Source organism: Sardina pilchardus, chromosome 21 (genome assembly GCF_963854185.1).
Source record: "Sardina pilchardus chromosome 21, fSarPil1.1, whole genome shotgun sequence".
NCBI lineage: Eukaryota > Metazoa > Chordata > Actinopteri > Clupeiformes > Clupeidae > Sardina > Sardina pilchardus.
Window position 1 is genome coordinate 22,643,417 of NC_085014.1, and position 18,983 is coordinate 22,662,399.

Below are 18,983 nucleotides of genomic sequence, written 5' to 3' on the forward strand. Positions count from 1 at the left end.
AATGGACGAATGAACCAAATAAAATTATTCTTTTGGCATGCGCAAATGGTTAGAAGTGGGAGGTACTCGTTTCTTGCCTTTCAAATAATCCACTACCAACCAACAGCGACACATAGAGTTCAAGCAAATAATTACAGAAACGAAAACAACCACAGATAGATTAAGAAAATATTATATAGATTAAAATTATAAAGATAAAAAACGGATACCACAGACATACATTGACTGATAGATACACATGAAAAACCTGAGAGTTACTAGAATGCAGTCAATGGAGGCTTTGGACATACAGTATGCTTCGATTTGGTAATAGAGATGTACTATACAAGGAATGAAAATACATCACTTTGAGTGGCGTTTAAACTTGCATGGCCCCTGGCTCACCTGTATGTCTGCATCTCCACCTGTGCGCATGCTATCAGGCATGCGAGAGAGGGTCTGAGTGCCACTAGTGTCCAGACTGAGAATGCTCTGACTACAGGGTCTGATGTATTTCAGATCACTCTTCCGGGAGTCAGTCGTTCCGCACATCTCGTAATTGTAGATTTGCTTTAATGTCCCTGTGCCCCCTACATCTGCGTAAAGAGGTGGGTAGTAGGGAATAACCGGCAGATTTCCGTTGGATTTATAAAACATCCGCTCACGTCTCCATCTGTAGCACTTCACTGACAGTATGGCTATGATGGATACTATGAAGAGAAATGAGACGACAGCCAGTGCCAAAACTAAGTAAAAAGTCAGGTTATCGTTGTACTCCTTATCATGAGAACTGTCCGCAAATTCGGAGAGCACTTCAGGGAAGTTGTCAGCCACCGCCACGTTAACATTGACTGTAGCTGAGCGGGGTGGCTGTCCGTTGTCCTCCACAATGACAGTGAGCTTTTGCCTTACAGCATCTTTGTCAGTGACTTGACGCACAGTCCTTATTTCTCCATTTTGCGCACCGACTTCGAACAAAGCCCTGTCTGTTGTCTTTTGCAGTTTGTATGTCAGCCAAGCATTCTGTCCCGAGTCCACATCAACAGCCACCACTTTAGTGACGAGATACCCCACATCTGCTGAACGGGGAACCATTTCGGCCACCAGAGAGCCACTACTTTGTACTGGATACAAAACCTGAGGTGCGTTGTCATTCTGATCCTGGATAACTATTCTCACGGTCACATTACTGCTCAGAGGAGGTGAGCCCCCGTCCTGCGCTCTGACGCATACGTGGAATTCTTTTATTTGCTCATAATCAAAAGAACGAAGTGCCATAATAGCTCCACTCTCTGCATTTACAGACACATACTCAGAGGAGGATACTCCACTCAAGGACGCGCCATCAAGAAAGTAGGATATCCGTGCGTTGTTGCCAGAGTCTTTATCACTGGCTGTTATGGAAAATATCGACAACCCTGGTGAGTTATTTTCCATAATATATGCTACATATGACTGTTGGTGAAAATAAGGGGCGTTGTCATTTACATCTGATATTTTCACTGTCACTGTTTTGTTAGTTGAAAATGAGGGTGAACCTTCATCTGTAGCTTTGATTGTTATGTTGTATTCAGGTAACATTTCCCGGTCTAAAACACCATCAGTAACCAAGTTGTAGAAATTAGGGGAAGGCGAATGAATGCGAAATGGTGAATTTGGACTAATGGTACATTTCACCTGTCCATTCTTTCCAGAATCCAAATCTTTCACATTAAACATGGCTATAACCGTCTCCGGAGCGGAGTCCTCTGAGATAGGAGTAGAGAAAGATATTATACTTATAACAGGGGCATTATCGTTGACGTCAATCATTTCGATTAAAACTTTACTGGTGTCTGTCAAGCCTCCTGTATCTATAGCCTCAACGTTAAGCTCATATTGTTTAAATTTCTCGAAATCTAAAACACCATTGACGGTTATGTCACCAGAAATTGAGTCAATTTTAAAGAGGTCCAAGGCTTTACCAGTATTCTGAGAGAAAGAATATGTTATCTCCCCGTTTGTTCCTTGGTCCATGTCAGTTGCACTCACTTTAACCACGACAGTGCCTCTCACTGCGTTTTCCGACAACGATACTCTATAAACAGTTTCACTAAATATGGGTGGGTTATCATTAGCGTCCAACACGACCACACTGATCTTGACGGTGCCTGATTTCTGTGGGCTGCCGCCATCAAATGCAGTTAAAACCAGTTTGTGTTCCTCCTGTTTTTCTCTGTCGAGTGGCGTTTTTAAGACCATCTCCACATATTTAGTGCCATCTTGACGAGATATTGTTTTCAGTGCAAAATGATCGGAGGGATGAAGCGTGTATGTCTGAAGCGCGTTCAAGCCTACGTCAGGATCATGTGCGCTATCTAGAGAATATTTCGCACCGGTGACTGCCAATTCAGTTGTTTGAAAATGAATCTCCTTCCTGGGGAAACTAGGGGCATTATCATTAATATCAGTTATTTCTACGTCGACGCGATGCAGCTCCATTGGGTTATCCAAAATAATCTGGAAATGTAAAGAGCAGGGGGAAACCTGAGCGCACAGCTCCTCTCTGTCTATTCTCTCTTTCACAACCAGCGTCCCTTTATCCGCATTCAGACCGATGTACTCACGACTGTCCTCAGAAAAGATGCGAGCTCTACCAGATTTCAGTCTCTTGATATCCAAGCCAAGGTCCTGCGCAATATTTCCCACCAGCGAGCCTTTCACCATTTCCTCGGGAACAGAATAGCGGACCTGCCCATGCACCATCTCTGCGACACAAAGAACGAAGACGAGAAGCTGCGTCTGCCATTTCCAAACCTTAACGGCGGCGTTGAAGCAGCAAAGTCGTCCCATACTGTATCCACAATGAGGCTAAAGGCAAACAAATTCTCCAGACTCCGTTGCAACTGAATACCGTCAGACTGATGAGATATTCTCTGACTATCCTCTTGAAATAGTATGTTTTGTATCTACTCGTCAGCGAGGTTTTGTGAATATGCGTCCATTGCCAAAATGATGATGCCTTGTGAGGGTGGACCTATATTATAGCGTTTTAGAATTAACTCAAACTGATCAACAGCGGCCCTTAGAGTCTGTATCACATACTGCAACAGAAATATCTAATGTCAATTCAGAACAATGGAACATATGTCAATGTATTCAGTCACGTTAATCACAGCGCATGTGATGACCAATATAAATGAAAGAATAAAACTGTTGAATAAATTACATTGGGACTGAGATCAGACAATTGGTGTGGTGCAGTGTACATAATACTAAATCATTGTTAAGTAATAATAATAATAATAAAAAAACGGATATACACTGTATTCCTGCATAATAGAATACACATTAAAGTATAATCAAAGTATAGCCAATGCAGGTGATAATAGACACTTATACTTGGAATAGGACTCAATGAAGCTCACCTGGTTGTCTGTACCATCAGTAAGTGTAATATCCTTCCGCGGTTGCGGCAGCGTAAGCGTTCCAGTTGAGTCCAGACTAATCATGCTCTGGCTAGGTCTGCTATATTTCAGATCGCTTTTTCTGGAGTCAGTGGTGCGGCACACCTCATAGTTGTACACGTGTTGCAATGTACCTGTGCCCCCAACGTCTGCGTAAAGTGGTGGATAATACGGAATGACAGGGAGATTTCCATTGGACTTATATAACAGTCGCTCACGTCTCCATCTGTAACATTTCACTGACAATATGGCTATTATGGACACGATGAATAGAAATGAAACAACAGCAAGGGCCAGCACTAAATAAAAAGTGAGATTGTCATTATATTCCTTGTCATGCGTAAAGTCACTGAATTCGGACAGCGCGTCAGGAAAGCTGTCTGCCAGAGCCACATTCACATTGACTGTAGCTGAGCGAGAGGGCTGTCCATTGTCCTCCACTATCACAGTGAGCTTCTGTTTCACGGCATCTTTATCAGTGACTTGTCTGATAGTTCTTAGCTCTCCATTCTGTGCGCCAACTTCAAATAGAGCTCTGTCTGTTCCTTTCTGAAGTTTGTATGAGAGCCAGGCATTCTGTCCAGAATCCACATCAACAGCGACTACTTTAGAGACAAGGTAGCCTACATCTGCTGTGCGAGGCACAATTTCAGCCACCAGAGAGCCACTGGTCTGCACTGGATACAGAATCTGTGGTGCGTTGTCATTCTGGTCTTGAATGATTACTTTCACCGTCATATTGCTACTGAGAGGCGGAGAGCCTCCGTCTTGCGCTTTTACGCATACGTGGAATTCTTTTATTTGCTCATAATCAAAAGATCTAGCAGCAGTAATCTGCCCACTCTCTGCATTTACAGACACATATTCAGCAGGTGAAATTCCTCGGACCGAGAGGTCCTCAAGAAAATAAGATACTCGTGCATTGTTACCGGAGTCTTTATCGCTGGCTGTAACTGTACATATGGACACCCCAGGCGAGTTGTTTTCCATAACATATGCTGTGTATGACTGTTGTTGGAAAACAGGGGCATTGTCATTGACATCTGATATTTTCAGTGTCATAGTCTTATTAGTTGAGAAAGACGGTGAGCCACCATCTGTAGCTGTAATTGTTATATTATATTCGGCCACCTTTTCGCGATTTAAGACCTGATCGGTGACCAAACTATAAAAATTATTGGATGTTGATATTATTCGAAAGGGCAAGTCTCGATCAATTGAACATTTCACCTGCCCATTTTTTCCAGAGTCAACGTCTTTAACATTAAACATTGCGATTACAGTCTCTGGAGCGGAGTCTTCGGGAATCGGATTGGAGAATGAGATTACATTAATAATAGGCGCATTGTCATTTACATCTGCAATCTCTATCGATACCTTACTGGTATCTGTTAACCCTCCATCAGTGGCTTCGACATTCAGTTCAAACTGCTTTGTTTTTTCGTAATCTAAGGCTCCGTTCACGACAATGTCACCAGCCTTTGAGTCAATACTGAAAAGATCTAAAGCTTTACCAGAGCTCTTAGAAAATGAGTATGTAATGTCACTGTTCGTGCCCTGGTCCTTATCAGATGCACTGACTTTTAGAATAACGGTCCCTTGTGATACATTCTCTGCCAGTGACACCCGATAAACGCTTTCGCTGAATACTGGTGCGTTATCGTTAGCATCCAAAACTATAACATTTATCTTCACCGTGCCAGATTTCTGTGGGCTTCCCCCATCTAGAGCAGTTAAAATCAAATGATGCTGCTCTTGTGTCTCTCTGTCAAGTGCAGTTTGTAAAATCATCTCAACATATTTGGAACCGTCTTGACGTGATACCGTCTTCAATGAAAAGTGATCAGATGGGTGTAAATTGTATGTCTGAAGGGTATTCAGACCGACATCAGGATCATGTGCACTATCGAGGGAGTACCTTGAGCCTGGAACAGCCAATTCACTAATCTGAAAATCAATCTCTTTTCTCATAAAACTAGGGGCATTGTCATTAATATCTAATATTTCTACATCTACACGATGCAGCTCCATAGGATTATCCAGAATAATCTGGAAATGTAAAGAGCAGGGGGTTATTTGGGCGCACAGCTCCTCTCTGTCTATTCTCTCTTTCACAACCAGCGTCCCTTTATCCGCATTCAGACCGATGTACTCACGACTGTCCTCAGTAAAGATGCGAGCCCGTCCAGATTTCAGTCTTTTAATATCCAAACCAAGATCCTGAGCGATATTTCCCACTAGCGAGCCCTTTACCATCTCCTCGGGAACAGAATAACGGACCTGGCCACGCACCACCATTTCAATGCAGACGAAAACCAGGAGAAGCCGCGTCTGCCATGTTCCGATCAGTCTGCAAGCATCGCTGCAACAAAGGCTTTCCATGATGGAACCACACTGAAGAACAAAATATTGTAACGCCAATATCGAAATTCCTCTGGATCCACCCGTGAAATCGCAAAATCCAGTAACAATATGTCCAAGTGTATATGTCAGCAATGCGATGTGTGTTTTGCTAGGAGCTGTTTGAGATGCGACCGTGTAGGCTACTGCAAAAAATGATGTCAGACAGTGTAGGTGGACCTACAGCTATGGTGTTTCAAATTAAATGAACCTGACCAACAGCGGCACTTAGAGACCGTCTGCAATACTGCAGTGGAAATAGAAATGAACAAGTTGACTTCAAACATCTACTAAATGCGCCATAACAATCTATGATTGTGAATAACGTCCATTGTGACAGCATTGCAGTGTATCCAAAAGTTAATTCAAGCTAATCAATGTTACAGGTAAGAAACATCTACGAGTTCTGTACACAACACAACAATGTAACATGAAGTAAATAAAATAGAAATCATAGCTCAGATATAGATCTTAAATGAAGAAAACACTTTACCGGATATAAAGTTGCTGCGCCCTAAATAACATGTCTCACCTTGTTGTCAGCACCATCAAACTCCGTTATCTCCCTTTGCGCACGTGCGAGGGTGTGCGCTTCATTGGTATCCAGACTGATTATACTTTGATCACAAGGCCCACCATATTTTAGATCACTTTTTCTTGAGTCCGTTGTTCTGTAGGCATCGTAATTGTAAACATGTTGTAAAGTACCCGTGCCCCCCACGTCTGCGTAAAGCGGTGGATAGTATGGAATAACGGGGAGATTCCCGTTGGATTTATAAAACATACTCTCACGTCTCCATCTGTAGCATTTCACTGACAATATGGCTATGATGGACACGATGAACAGGAATGAGACTACAGCCAGAGCTAAAACTAAATAAAAAGTCAGGTTGTCGTTGTATTCTTTGTCGTGCGTAAAGTCAGAGAACTCCGAGAGAATTTCTGGAAAGCTGTCCGCTAGAGCGACATTAACATTGACCGTAGCAGAGCGAGAGGGCTGTCCGTTGTCCTCCACTATAACAGAGAGCTTTTGTTTCACAGTATCTTTATCAGTCACTTGTCGAATGGTCCTTATTTCTCCATTCTGAGCACCCACTTCAAACAGCGCCCTGTCTGTCGCTCTCTGCAGTTTGTATGAGAGCCAGGCATTCTGTCCAGAGTCCACATCAACAGCCACTACTTTGGTGACCAGATAGCCCACATCAGCTGAACGAGGGACAATCTCAGCAACAAGAGAGCCACTCGTCTGCACTGGATACAGAATCTGCGGCGCATTGTCATTCTGGTCCTGAATAATTATTTTCACACTCACGTTGCTACTGAGGGGTGGTGAGCCACCGTCCTGCGCTTTTACGCGGACATTGAGTTCCTTTATCTGCTCATAATCAAAAGAGCGAGCTGCAATGATCTTTCCACTCTCTGCATTTACAGAAATGTACTGTGACGCAGATATTCCATCAACGGGAAGATCATCAAGAAAGTATGACACTCTTGCATTGTTACCCTTGTCTTTGTCTTTGGCTTCGACGGCAAATATGGTCACACCTGGTGAATTATTTTCCATAACATATGCTGTGTACGATTGTTGTTGAAAAAAAGGGGCATTATCATTGACGTCAGATATCTTCAATGTAATAGTCTTATTTGTAGACAAAGGAGGTGAGCCTTCGTCTGTAGCCGTAATTGTTATGTTATATTCTGGCACATTTTCGCGATTTAAAACCTGATCTGTCACCAGACTGTAAAAATTGGAAGATGATGATATGATTCTGAAAGGGAGATCTCGATTAACTGAACATTTCACCTGTCCATTCTTCCCTGAATCTACGTCTTTTACGTTCAGCATCGCTATAACAGTCTCAGGAGTGGAGTCTTCAGGGATAGGGCTAGAAAAAGATATTACACTTATAACAGGAGCATTGTCATTGACGTCAGTGAGTTCAATGATGACTTTACACATGTCTGTTAATCCACCCTTGTCGACAGCTTCTAAATTCAGTTGAAACTGTTTCGATTTTTCAAAATCTAATTTTTCATTGACTGTGATATCACCACTATTGGGGTCAACTTTGAAAAGATTAATAGCGCTACCTGCGCTTCTCGAAAACATGTATGTGACTTCTCCGTTTGATCCTTGGTCTTGATCGGTTGCTGTCACTCTGACTACTGTGCTGCCAAGGGCAGAATTCTCTGGTAATGTAGATCTATACACTGACTGGCTGAATACAGGCGCGTTGTCGTTTGCATCCATAACTACAACATTTATCTTTACTGTGCCAGACTTCTGCGGATTACCGCCGTCAAATGCTGTCAATACCAGTTTGTGTTCCTCTTGTTTCTCTCTGTCGAGTGGCATTTGTAAAACCATCTCAACATATTTTGAGCCATCATGATTAGACATTGTTTTCAAGACGAAATGGTCAGATGGATTGAGGGTGTAGCTTTGCAGTGTATTCAATTCGACATCCGGATCGTTTGCGCTATCTAAAGCGTATCTTGTCCCTGGAAGAGACGATTCACTTATCTGAAAATCTATTTCTTTTCTGGAGAACACAGGGGCATTGTCGTTAATATCCAGAATCTCTACATCTATACGATGCAGCTCCATCGGGTTATCCAAAATGATTTGGAAATGCAAAGAGCATGGCGACAACTGGCCACATAACTCCTCTCTGTCTATTTTCTCTTTAATGACCAATGTCCCTTTGTCCGCATTCAGACCGATATACTCACGACTGTCCTCGGTAAAGATCCGCGCTCTCCCTGATTTCAGCCTTTTTACATCCAAACCAAGATCCTGAGCGATATTTCCGACTAGCGAGCCCTTAGCCATCTCCTCGGGAACAGAATAGCGGACCTGGCCGTGCGCACCGAGGACAAGGCAAACAAAAGCGACGAGGATCCGCATCTGCCATTTCCCATCTCTCGATACTGATACACATCCGTTGAAGCTGAGAGTAGTAAGATTCCACATGACTAAACAGGTAGATTAAGAAAAGAATACAACCTATCCCGACGTTGTTGGGGAAATATACAATGCAGCGATATAGAAGACGACTAACACGTCCTTTTACGCGCAGAGAGCTGCTGCAATGAGGGAGGGACCACAGCCAGAGAGGACTGACGTATGATGCTTTTCATACAGTTATACTAAAACTGATCAACAGCGGCCCTTAGAGCACTAACCAAACATTGCACATTGGCCACACATGAAGTGCACATCTCTTTAGAAACTGTCTTTCGAACTGCCATCACTGAAAGAAAATGAAAATGCCAAGTGGAGAGGAATATAAGGATGCTGGACAAAATATATCTTGTGTATACATATAGATGTAGATTTTGAGAATTACACAGTGATATTCTGATTATTTGCACATATATCCCAAAACATCGCTCACCTTTTCAGAATCATCCAGAATCAATTGATCCATTTGCCTATGTGTCAGTGTTTGTGTTCCAGCGCTGTCCAGACTAATGATGCTCTGACTACATGGCTTGTTATACTTCAGATCACTCTTTCTTGAATCAGTGGTTCTGCAGACTTCATAATTGTAAACGTGCTGGAGAGTACCCGTGCCCCCCACGTCTGCGTAAAGCGGTGGATAGTACGGAATAACCGGTAGATTTCCGTTGGATTTATAAAACATCCTCTCACGTCTCCATCTGTAGCACTTCACTGACAGTATGGCTATGATGGATACTATGAAGAGAAAGGACACTACAGCCAGAGCTAAAACTAAATAAAAAGTCAGGTTATCATTGTATTCCTTGTCATGCGTAAAATCAGTGAACTCCGAGAGCACTTCAGGGAAACTGTCCGCCACAGCCACATTCACATTGACTGTAGCAGAACGCGAGGGCTGTCCATTGTCCTCCACTACAACAGTGAGCTTTTGTTTCACAACATCTTTATCAGTCACTTGGCGAATAGTTCTTATTTCTCCATTCTGTGCGCCAACTTCAAACAATGCTCGGTCAGTTGATTTTTGTAGTTTGTATGAGAGCCAGGCATTCTGCCCAGAGTCCACATCCACAGCGACTACTTTCGAGACAAGGTAGCCCACATCTGTTGTGCGAGGCACAATTTCTGCAACCAGGGAGCCACTACTGTGTACTGGATATAAAATCTGAGGTGAGTTGTCATTCTGGTCCTTAATAATTATTTTTACGCTCACGTTGCTGCTGAGAGGTGGCGAGCCTCCGTCCTGTGCCTTTACGCGAATATGGAATTCCTTTATTTGCTCAATATCGAAAGAACGAGCAGCCATTATGACGCCACTCTCTGCATTCACAGAGACATATGCTGTAGCAGCTACCCCATTGATACTAAATTCGTCAAGGAAATAAGACACTCTTGCATTATTCCCTGAATCTTTATCACTCGCTTCCACAGCAAATATGGACACACCTGGTGAGTTATTTTCCATTATATATGCTGTGTATAACTGCTGTCGAAAAAGAGGAGCGTTGTCATTTACATCAGATATTTTTAGTGTCATAGTTTTATTAGTCGACAAAGAGGGCGACCCTTCATCGGTAGCTGTAACAGTTATGTTATATTCAGACTCCTTTTCACGGTCCAAAATCTCGTCGGTAACTAAACTGTAAAAATTTGAAGAAGACGGCTTTATCTTAAAGGGAGAATTCGAATTGATGCTGCACTTGACCCTTCCGTTTTTCTCAGAATCTAAATCTTTTATATTAAGAATGGCAATAACGGTCTCTGGAGCAGCATCTTCGGGTATTGGGTTTGAAAAAGATATTATACTGATTACAGGGGCGTTGTCGTTTACATCTAGGACCTCAATAAGAACTTTACTCGTATCTGTTAAACCTCCTTTGTCTGTTGCCTCGACATTTAACTCATACGTCTTGGATTTTTCGAAGTCTATCAGTCCCTTGACAACAATATCCCCTGTGTGCTCATTAATATCAAAAAGGTCAGATATGCTGTCACTACTTTGTGATAAAGAATACATGACCTCTCCGTTTGTCCCCTGGTCTGAATCAGTTGCACTGATTCTCAACACAATTGTCCCAGATACAGTATTTTCTGGAACAGACACTCTGTAAAGTGATTGACTAAATGCTGGTGCGTTGTCGTTTGCATCTAAAACAATGACATTGATTCTAATTGTTCCAGACTTTTGAGGACTGCCTCCATCATACGCAGTTAACAGCAATTTATGCTCCTCGTTTTTCTCTCTGTCTAAAGGGGTTTTCAGCACCATCTCAGCATATTTAGTATTATCAGGGCGAGTAATAGTTTTTAACGTGAAATGGTCGTTTGGCTGCAGAGTGTAGGACTGTAGCGCATTTAATGCAACATCCGCATCTTTGGCACTGTCAAGCGAGTATCGGGCACCTGGTACTGCTGATTCAATTATCTGAAAATTCATTTCTTTCTTGGTGAAAACCGGGGAATTATCATTAATGTCTAAAATCTCTACATCTATACGATGAAGTTCCATAGGATTATCCAGAATAATCTGGAAATGTAAAGAGCAAGGGGTTACTTGCGCGCACAGCTCCTCTCTATCTATTCTCTCTTTCACAACCAGCGTCCCTTTATCCGCATTCAGACCGATGTACTCACGACTGTCCTCCGTAAAGATCCGAGCCCGGCCAGATTTCAGTCTCTTAATATCCAAACCGAGATCTTGAACAATATTCCCCACAACTGATCCCTTCGCCATTTCCTCGGGGATGGAATAACGGACCTGGCCGTGCGCAACCTCCGCGATAAGGAAGAAAAGGACGAGGATGTGAGTCTGCCATGTCCGCAGCATCGAGATGGTTCTCTTTGTATCCTCGTAACAAAGAATCGCCATGTCGTAAACGGAAAAAGAGTGACTGATAAAGAACAGCGATAAGAAAGCTCCCTTGTATCTACTGTAAAAATCTGTCTGTTTTTCGGGCTACATTGGTTGCTCTATATGATAAACGCAACCAAAGCCTTCCTGTAAACACGCTAAAAGAAAGACACACTCGGTGTGGGAGTGCATGAATGTTAAGCTAGTGGGAGGAACAAACGTTTTATAGGTTTAAACACTGATCAACAGCGGCACTTAGAGCACTAAGCAAAAACTGCAGGACAATGAGGAAAAGTATGCGTGGTGTATGTTGGTATAATACAGATGGATATATTCCTACAGTAGTTTATATGTCTAAGCATGTCAGGACAGTACACAACGTGCCCACATGTTTACATCCTATGATGAAAATATGAATAGAACATTTAGGGTGATACTTTCAATAATAATAGAAACAACAACAGTAACATATAGTTACTACTTGAATCTCACCTGGTCGTCTGAATCGTCACAGAGCAAGTTCCTCTGTTTAAGAGTTTGAGTTCCGGTTGTGTCCAGACTAATGATGCTTTGACTGCAAGGTCTGCCATATTTTAAGTCACTCCTTCGGGAGTCAGTTGTCCTGCACACCTCATAGTTGTAGACATGTTTTAAAGTATCTGTGCCCCCAACGTCTGCGTAAAGGGGTGGATAATATGGGATGACCGGCAGGTTGCCATTGGATTTGTAAAAGATCCGTTCACGTCTCCATCTATAGCATTTCACTGACAGAATGGCTATGACAGAGACTATAAAAAGAAATGAAACAACGGCCAGTGCCAAAATCAGATAAAAAGTCAGATTGTCATTAAACTCCCGGTCGTGTTTCACTTCGTTGAACTCAGATAAGACCTCGGGAAAGCTGTCCGCCAAAGCCACGTTCACGTTAACTGTTGCAGAGCGAGGGGGCTGTCCGTTGTCCTCCACTACAACAGTGAGCTTTTGCTTGACTGCATCTTTATCAATGACTGGACGAAGAATTCTTATTTCTCCATTCTGAGCGCCCACTTCAAACAGCGCCCTGTCTGTTGATTTCTGTAGTTTATAAGACAGCCAGGCATTCTGTCCAGAGTCCACATCAACAGCGACTACTTTGGTGACCAGATAGCCCACATCTGCTGACCGCGGCACAATCTCAGCTACTAAAGAGCCCCCAGTCTGCACTGGATATAGAATCTGAGGCGCATTATCATTTTGGTCTTGGATAATGACTTTAACACTCGCATTACTGCTTAGTGGAGGGGATCCGCCATCTTGTGCTTTAACGCGGAAAGTAAAATGTTTGATTTGCTCATAATCAAATGAACGCACAGCATGTATGACTCCGCTCTCAGCATTGACTGAGACGTAAGTCGTGACTGACACGCCATTAATTGAGGACTCCTCTAGCATATAAGACACTCGAGCATTTTGGTTCCAATCCGCATCCTTTGCCTTTACAGTGAATATGGAAAGCCCCGGTGAATTATTTTCCAGGACAAAAGCCTCATATAAGCTCTTCTCAAACACAGGCGCGTTATCATTCACATCTGATATCTGTAAGGAGAGGGTCATGCTGCTCGAGAGAGAGGGGGTCCCCTCATCAGCACACACGACTGTGATGTTGTATGCAGGATTCTGCTCTCGGTCTAAACTGCCTTCAGTGACTAGACTGAAGAAATTACTAGATGCTGATTTCAGTGTAAACGGAATGTGGTCATCTATTAAACAGTGGACTTTGCCATTTTCCTCCGAATCTTGATCCTGAATGTTTATCATTGTTATGACTGTGCCAGGTTTGGAGTCCTCAGATATCATGCTCAATTTCGACATGATGTTAATGACTGGCTTATTGTCATTTGTGTCAATAACATCAACTACAATTTTGGATGAATCTGTAAGACCCCCCTCATCACTTGCTTGTATATGTATCTCATAGTGATGAGATTCCTCGTAATCAATGCTACCAAGCACTCTTAATTCACCATCAGCGTCATTTATTTCAAATAATTCAAGTATATTATCCACGCTGTTAGTAATAGAGTATGTTATTCTACCGTTAGATCCCTGGTCTGCATCAGACGCGCTAACTGTTGTAGCTAATGTGCCTTTTTGTGCATGTTCGGTTATTGTTGCCTTATAAATCGCCTGCGTAAAAACAGGCGAATTATCATTTACGTCCAACACTGTGATATGTATTTCTGCTGTGCCTGTTAATTTTGGATCCCCTCCGTCCACGGCTGTTAAAATCAATGTAATATGTTCATTCTTTTCTCTGTCTAAAGGTTTCTGTAGAATCATCTCAACAGTTTTGCCGCCATCAGCCTGGCTTTGCAATTTCAGTGCAAAATTGTCAGTAGGAATCAACGAATAGGTCTGAAGACCATTAGTGCCAACATCCGAATCCATCGCTCTTTCCAAAACAAATTTTGCACCAGGTACAGCAGACTCGCTGATTTTGAATTTCATTTCGTTCTTTTTAAAATATGGTGAATTATCATTCACATCAGTGACCTCGGCGGTTACACTGTAAAATTCCATGGGGTTTTCTAGAATAATCTGAAAATGCAAAGCACAAGGCGTTGTCTGACCACATAAGGCTTCTCTGTCAATTCTCTCTTTGACAATGAGAAGACCCCTGTCTTTATTCAACTCGATGTAACCAGCTTTGTCAGTTGTATAAATGCGTGCTTTACCCGATTTCAGTCTTTTCAAATCTAAACCTAAATCCTGCGCTATGTTCCCGACTACAGAGCCTTTCGCCATTTCTTCGGGAATAGAGTAGCTGACCTGCGCTTGTGCCATCGAGACGACAGACAGGAGAAACATAAGCAGTAGAGGTACTTGCTGTGCTATTGTCCTTTCCGGCATTTTCTCTGCGTGCGTGAGGAAACAAATAGCGAAGATAGATCCGTCCACAGAAGAAATTATTAATCCGATCGGTTATGTCCACATCAACAGAAGTGAAACATCGAATTTAAATGACACAATAAGCCACTATATTCCGCGTGTGGCTAAATGATGTGTGTATCCTTTTCTCGTTCTCGCAAATGTTACACTCGACGTTTAGCTTCTCCCGTCTGATCTACATCGGGGATAAAGAGGGAGGTCCAGATGGAAATATCTACGGAAAACGGTAACACGTTAACCAACAGCGGCACTCTGAGTCCAATCCACTGAACTACATGCGTCTTTATCCCAAAACATCCCATATAATGTAAGACATCATGGACCCGGTTAACGTGGGCCACAGCAGAATGCAAATGGTACATGAACATTGAAAAGTCAGTCAGGCGTGTATTAAAATGTAGTAATGAGAAGGATGTGAGAGATTGGGCTAACCAGAAACAGCAGGGGTACAATGGAAACACCACAACTACTGTCCATTGGAAAGAACACATGCATATCACCAGAGAAGTAGACCGACAACTGAGAGATAACAGTTTCAGCACCACGGACAGCGGCTTCGAGACACAAAGGGCCTATACTGCTTGATGTAAAACACAAGCAGTGAGATGCATTATGTGTAGAAAAGCAAATGCAAAAATAGACAGACTGAGAAAACAGTTCCAGTACCACGGACAGCGATTCATACTGATGGAATGTGAAACACATGTAGTGAGATGCTTCATAGCAAAGCAATACATGAACAGTCAATTCAACCAGATTACCGACCCACATACTTTCATACGGAGAACTTCATATATATTTTCTAAAAAATATTCTGCTCACCTTATCATCAAAATCATCACTGATAAGGTTTTCTCTCTGTGCGTGTGGGAGAGTGACACCGTTGTCCAGACTAATGATGCTTTGACTGCATGATCTGCCGTACTTCAGATCACTCTTTCTGGAGTCGGTCGTTCGGCACACCTCGTAATTATAAACGTGCTGCAGAGTTCCTGTACCCCCTACGTCGGCGTACAGGGGCGGGTAGTATGGAATGACAGGGAGATTTCCATTGGACTTATAAAACATCCTCTCACGTCTCCATCTGTAGCATTTTACAGACAGTATGGCTATGATGGATACTATGAAGAGGAAGGAAACCACAGCCAGGGCCAAGACCAGATAAAAAGTGAGATTGTCGTTGTATTCCTTGTCGTGCGTAAAATCACTGAACTCCGAGAGTACCTCAGGAAAGCTGTCCGCTAAAGCCACATTCACATTGACTGTAGCAGAGCGAGAGGGCTGTCCGTTGTCCTCCACTACAACAGCGAGCTTTTGTTTCACAGCATCTTTATCAGTGATTTGGCGAATAGTTCTTATTTCTCCATTCTGAGCCCCAACTTCAAACAGCGCTCTATCGGTCACTTTCTGCAGTTTGTATGAGAGCCAGGCATTCTGTCCAGAATCTACATCTACTGCCACCACTTTGGTGACCAGATAGCCCACATCTGCTGAACGAGGCACGATTTCAGCTACCAGAGAACCACTTGTCTGTACAGGATACAAGATCTGTGGTGCGTTGTCGTTCTGATCTTGAATTATAACCTTTACACTAACACTGCTGGTTAGTGGAGGGGAGCCTCCATCTTGCGCTTTAATGTGAAACGTAAAATATTTAATCTGTTCATAGTCGAATGAGCGCACTGCATGAATAACTCCGCTTTCTGCATTAACCGACACGAACGAGGAAACAGGTACGCCATTAACCATAGATTCCTCCATAATATATGAAACTCGAGCATTTTGGCTCCAATCCGCGTCTTTGGCCTTTACAGTGAATATAGAGAGCCCTGGGGAATTGTTTTCTAGAACAAAAGCTTCATAAGAGCTTTTTTCAAACACGGGCGCGTTATCATTCACGTCTGATATCTGTAAAGAAAGAGAGACGCTGCTGGATAGCGACGGCATACCCTCATCAGAGCACGTCACGCTAATGTTATATGAAGGGTTTTGTTCTCGATCTAAATCGCCATCAGTAACTAAACTGAGGAAATTATTGGATGTAGATTTCAATGTAAAAGGCACATTCTCATCCATCAAGCAGTGGACCTTTCCATTGTCTCCTGAATCTTGGTCCTGAATGTTAATCATTGTTATGACTGTGCCAGGTTTGGAGTCCTCGGACAACACCGGCGATTTTGACATAATATTAATGACTGGTTTGTTGTCATTCGTGTCCACTACATCCACTACAACTTTAGACGAATCTGTGAGACCTCCCTCGTCACTTGCTTGTATGTGTATTTCTAAATGCTGAGCTTTCTCATAATCAACCTCTCCAATCAGACGTAGTTCACCATCAGCCTCATTAATCTGAAACATTTCCAATGTATCATCGGCATTGTTTGTTAGTGAGTAAGATATTTTGCCGTTTGAACCCACGTCTGCGTCAGTAGCACTCACGGTGGCTACTACCGTACCCTTTGGAGCATTTTCTGTGATTGTAGTTTTATAAATTGCTTGCGTAAAAACAGGCGCATTGTCATTTGCGTCTAACACGGTAATGAGTATTTCAGCAGTGCCTGATAATTTAGGATCGCCTCCATCCGTGGCTGTTAAGATCAATACAATGTGTTCTTTGCTTTCTCTGTCTAATGGTTTTTGTAGAACCATTTCGACTGTTTTTCCACCATTTGCTTCGTTTTGTAATTTCAATGCAAAATTGTCTTTGGGGTTTATCGAATAGCTCTGTAGACCATTAGTGCCTATGTCCGAATCCATAGCTTTCTCGAGCACAAACCTTGTACCGGGAAGAGCGGACTCAATAATCCTGAATTTCATCTGATTCTTTTTGAAAGACGGTGCATTGTCATTCACATCAATGACCTCGACTGTGACACTATAGAATTCCATAGGATTTTCTAGAATGACCTGGAAATGCAGTGCGCAAGGCGTTGTCTGACCGCACAGAGCCTCGCGGTCAATTTTGTCTTTGATTAAGAGTACTCCCCTCTCTTTATTCAGCTCGATGTATTCCGTGTTATCACCCGTGTATATACGGGCTTTCCCTGACTTAAGTCTTTTCAAATCTAAACCCAGATCCTGCGCAATGTTACCGACTACAGACCCCTTCGCCATTTCTTCAGGGATGGAATAACTGACCTGCCCGTGCGTCAAGCTAGCGTATAGAACAAATATAAGCAGCAGAGGTACTTGCCATACTATTGTTCTGTTCGACATGTTCCTCAGCGGAAAAACAACACAATTCACACAGGGAAATATTCCAAAACGGGTTCCGTCGTAACGTTGGCAGCAGAAAGAAGAAATGTGGCAAAGTTTATCCCGGAGTGAAACGCGGTAAATCCTAAATGTAACAAAGATCGTCTGAATCTTAGTGCGTCCTGTCGTTTCTGCGTTGGCTAGGATAATGATGAGGGGAGGTGTTTGCGATACCCTATGTTCACTGCTACACCCTGACCAACAGCGTCACTCTGAGTCCAATGTAATGAACTACAAAAACATACTAGAACGATATACCAAAAAATATATCAGACAACATTCACTCAATTGTATACCTTAAAGTACAAAGGGAAATTAGGATTTGCTAAATATGTATATAAAACGTGTGAAGGAGACTATAATAAACACACATGACCTTTTAAATACACCAATAAAGCATTTCATAGCTTACAGGGACGGAATGAACAACGATTTCCACCACCTCATCATGCATCTCACTGAGTAAATACTGTATGTCTCCCTTTAATGAGCAGACAACCAAATGAATGTTTGAAAACATGAATTTTGCAGCTGTTGTCATCACAAACGAGAATTAACAGTATTAATGATGGTTGATAAAAGCACAGATGTACCACAGTCCGAACCAACGCAATGACAATAGGATCATTTCAGAATTGTTATGCTCACCTCATCATCAAAATCTTCATTGATCAGCTTTTCTCTTTGCGCAGGTGGCAGTGTCCCAGTGTTATCCAGACTAATGATGCTTTCACTGCCAGGTCTGCCATATTTCAGACAACTTTTACGAGAGTCTGTCGTGCGGTAAACCTCATAATTGTGCATGTGCTGTAGAGTACCCGTGCCCCCTACGTCTGCGTAAAGAGGCGGGTAATACGGGATAACCGGTAAATTTCCGTTGGATTTATAACACATCCGCTCACGTCTCCATCTGTAGCATTTCACTGACAGTATGGCTATTATGGACACAATGAAGAGAAATGAAACAACAGCCAGGGCCAAGACCAGATAAAAAGTCAAATTGTCATTATACTCCTTATCGTGCGTAAAGTCACTGAATTCCGACAGCACGTCCGGAAAGCTGTCTGCCAAAGCCACATTAACATTAACTGTAGCCGAGCGGGAAGGTTGGCCATTGTCTTCTACAATAACAGTCAGCTTTTGTTTCACAGCATCTTTA

At 42.7% G+C, this 18,983-nt stretch overlaps 7 protein-coding genes across 7 annotated transcripts in view; all 7 read right to left on the bottom strand.

Annotated features, from left to right (window-relative positions):
• LOC134068448 (protocadherin gamma-A11-like) overlaps positions 1 to 18,983 on the bottom strand; it is a 119,124-nt gene that overhangs the window by 40,043 nt on the left and 60,098 nt on the right. The window lies entirely within an intron of this gene.
• On the bottom strand, positions 343 to 2,724 carry LOC134069379 (protocadherin beta-15-like). Its single transcript, XM_062525342.1, has 2 exons — positions 2,448 to 2,724; positions 343 to 1,160 (listed from the first exon to the last, which is right to left on the bottom strand). The coding sequence occupies exons 1-2, from the start codon at positions 2,722 to 2,724 to the stop codon at positions 343 to 345; spliced, it is 1,095 nt and encodes a 364-aa protein (XP_062381326.1).
• On the bottom strand, positions 3,321 to 5,723 carry LOC134069380 (protocadherin beta-16-like). The gene is made up of 2 exons (XM_062525343.1): positions 5,444 to 5,723; positions 3,321 to 4,159 (listed from the first exon to the last, which is right to left on the bottom strand). The coding sequence occupies exons 1-2, from the start codon at positions 5,721 to 5,723 to the stop codon at positions 3,321 to 3,323; spliced, it is 1,119 nt and encodes a 372-aa protein (XP_062381327.1).
• LOC134069381 (protocadherin gamma-A6-like) lies at positions 6,223 to 8,799 on the bottom strand. The gene is made up of 3 exons (XM_062525344.1): positions 8,421 to 8,799; positions 6,358 to 7,172; positions 6,223 to 6,231 (listed from the first exon to the last, which is right to left on the bottom strand). Exons 1-3 carry the CDS (start codon positions 8,797 to 8,799, stop codon positions 6,223 to 6,225), a joined length of 1,203 nt encoding a protein of 400 aa, XP_062381328.1.
• Positions 8,986 to 11,656, bottom strand: LOC134069382 (protocadherin beta-15-like). The gene is made up of 2 exons (XM_062525345.1): positions 9,224 to 11,656; positions 8,986 to 9,006 (listed from the first exon to the last, which is right to left on the bottom strand). Exons 1-2 carry the CDS (start codon positions 11,654 to 11,656, stop codon positions 8,986 to 8,988), a joined length of 2,454 nt encoding a protein of 817 aa, XP_062381329.1.
• Positions 12,116 to 14,527, bottom strand: LOC134069383 (protocadherin gamma-A11-like). Its single transcript, XM_062525346.1, has one exon. It carries the CDS (start codon positions 14,525 to 14,527, stop codon positions 12,116 to 12,118), a length of 2,412 nt encoding a protein of 803 aa, XP_062381330.1.
• LOC134069384 (protocadherin gamma-A10-like) lies at positions 14,742 to 17,785 on the bottom strand. Its single transcript, XM_062525347.1, has 3 exons — positions 17,438 to 17,785; positions 15,389 to 16,150; positions 14,742 to 14,780 (listed from the first exon to the last, which is right to left on the bottom strand). The coding sequence occupies exons 1-3, from the start codon at positions 17,783 to 17,785 to the stop codon at positions 14,742 to 14,744; spliced, it is 1,149 nt and encodes a 382-aa protein (XP_062381331.1).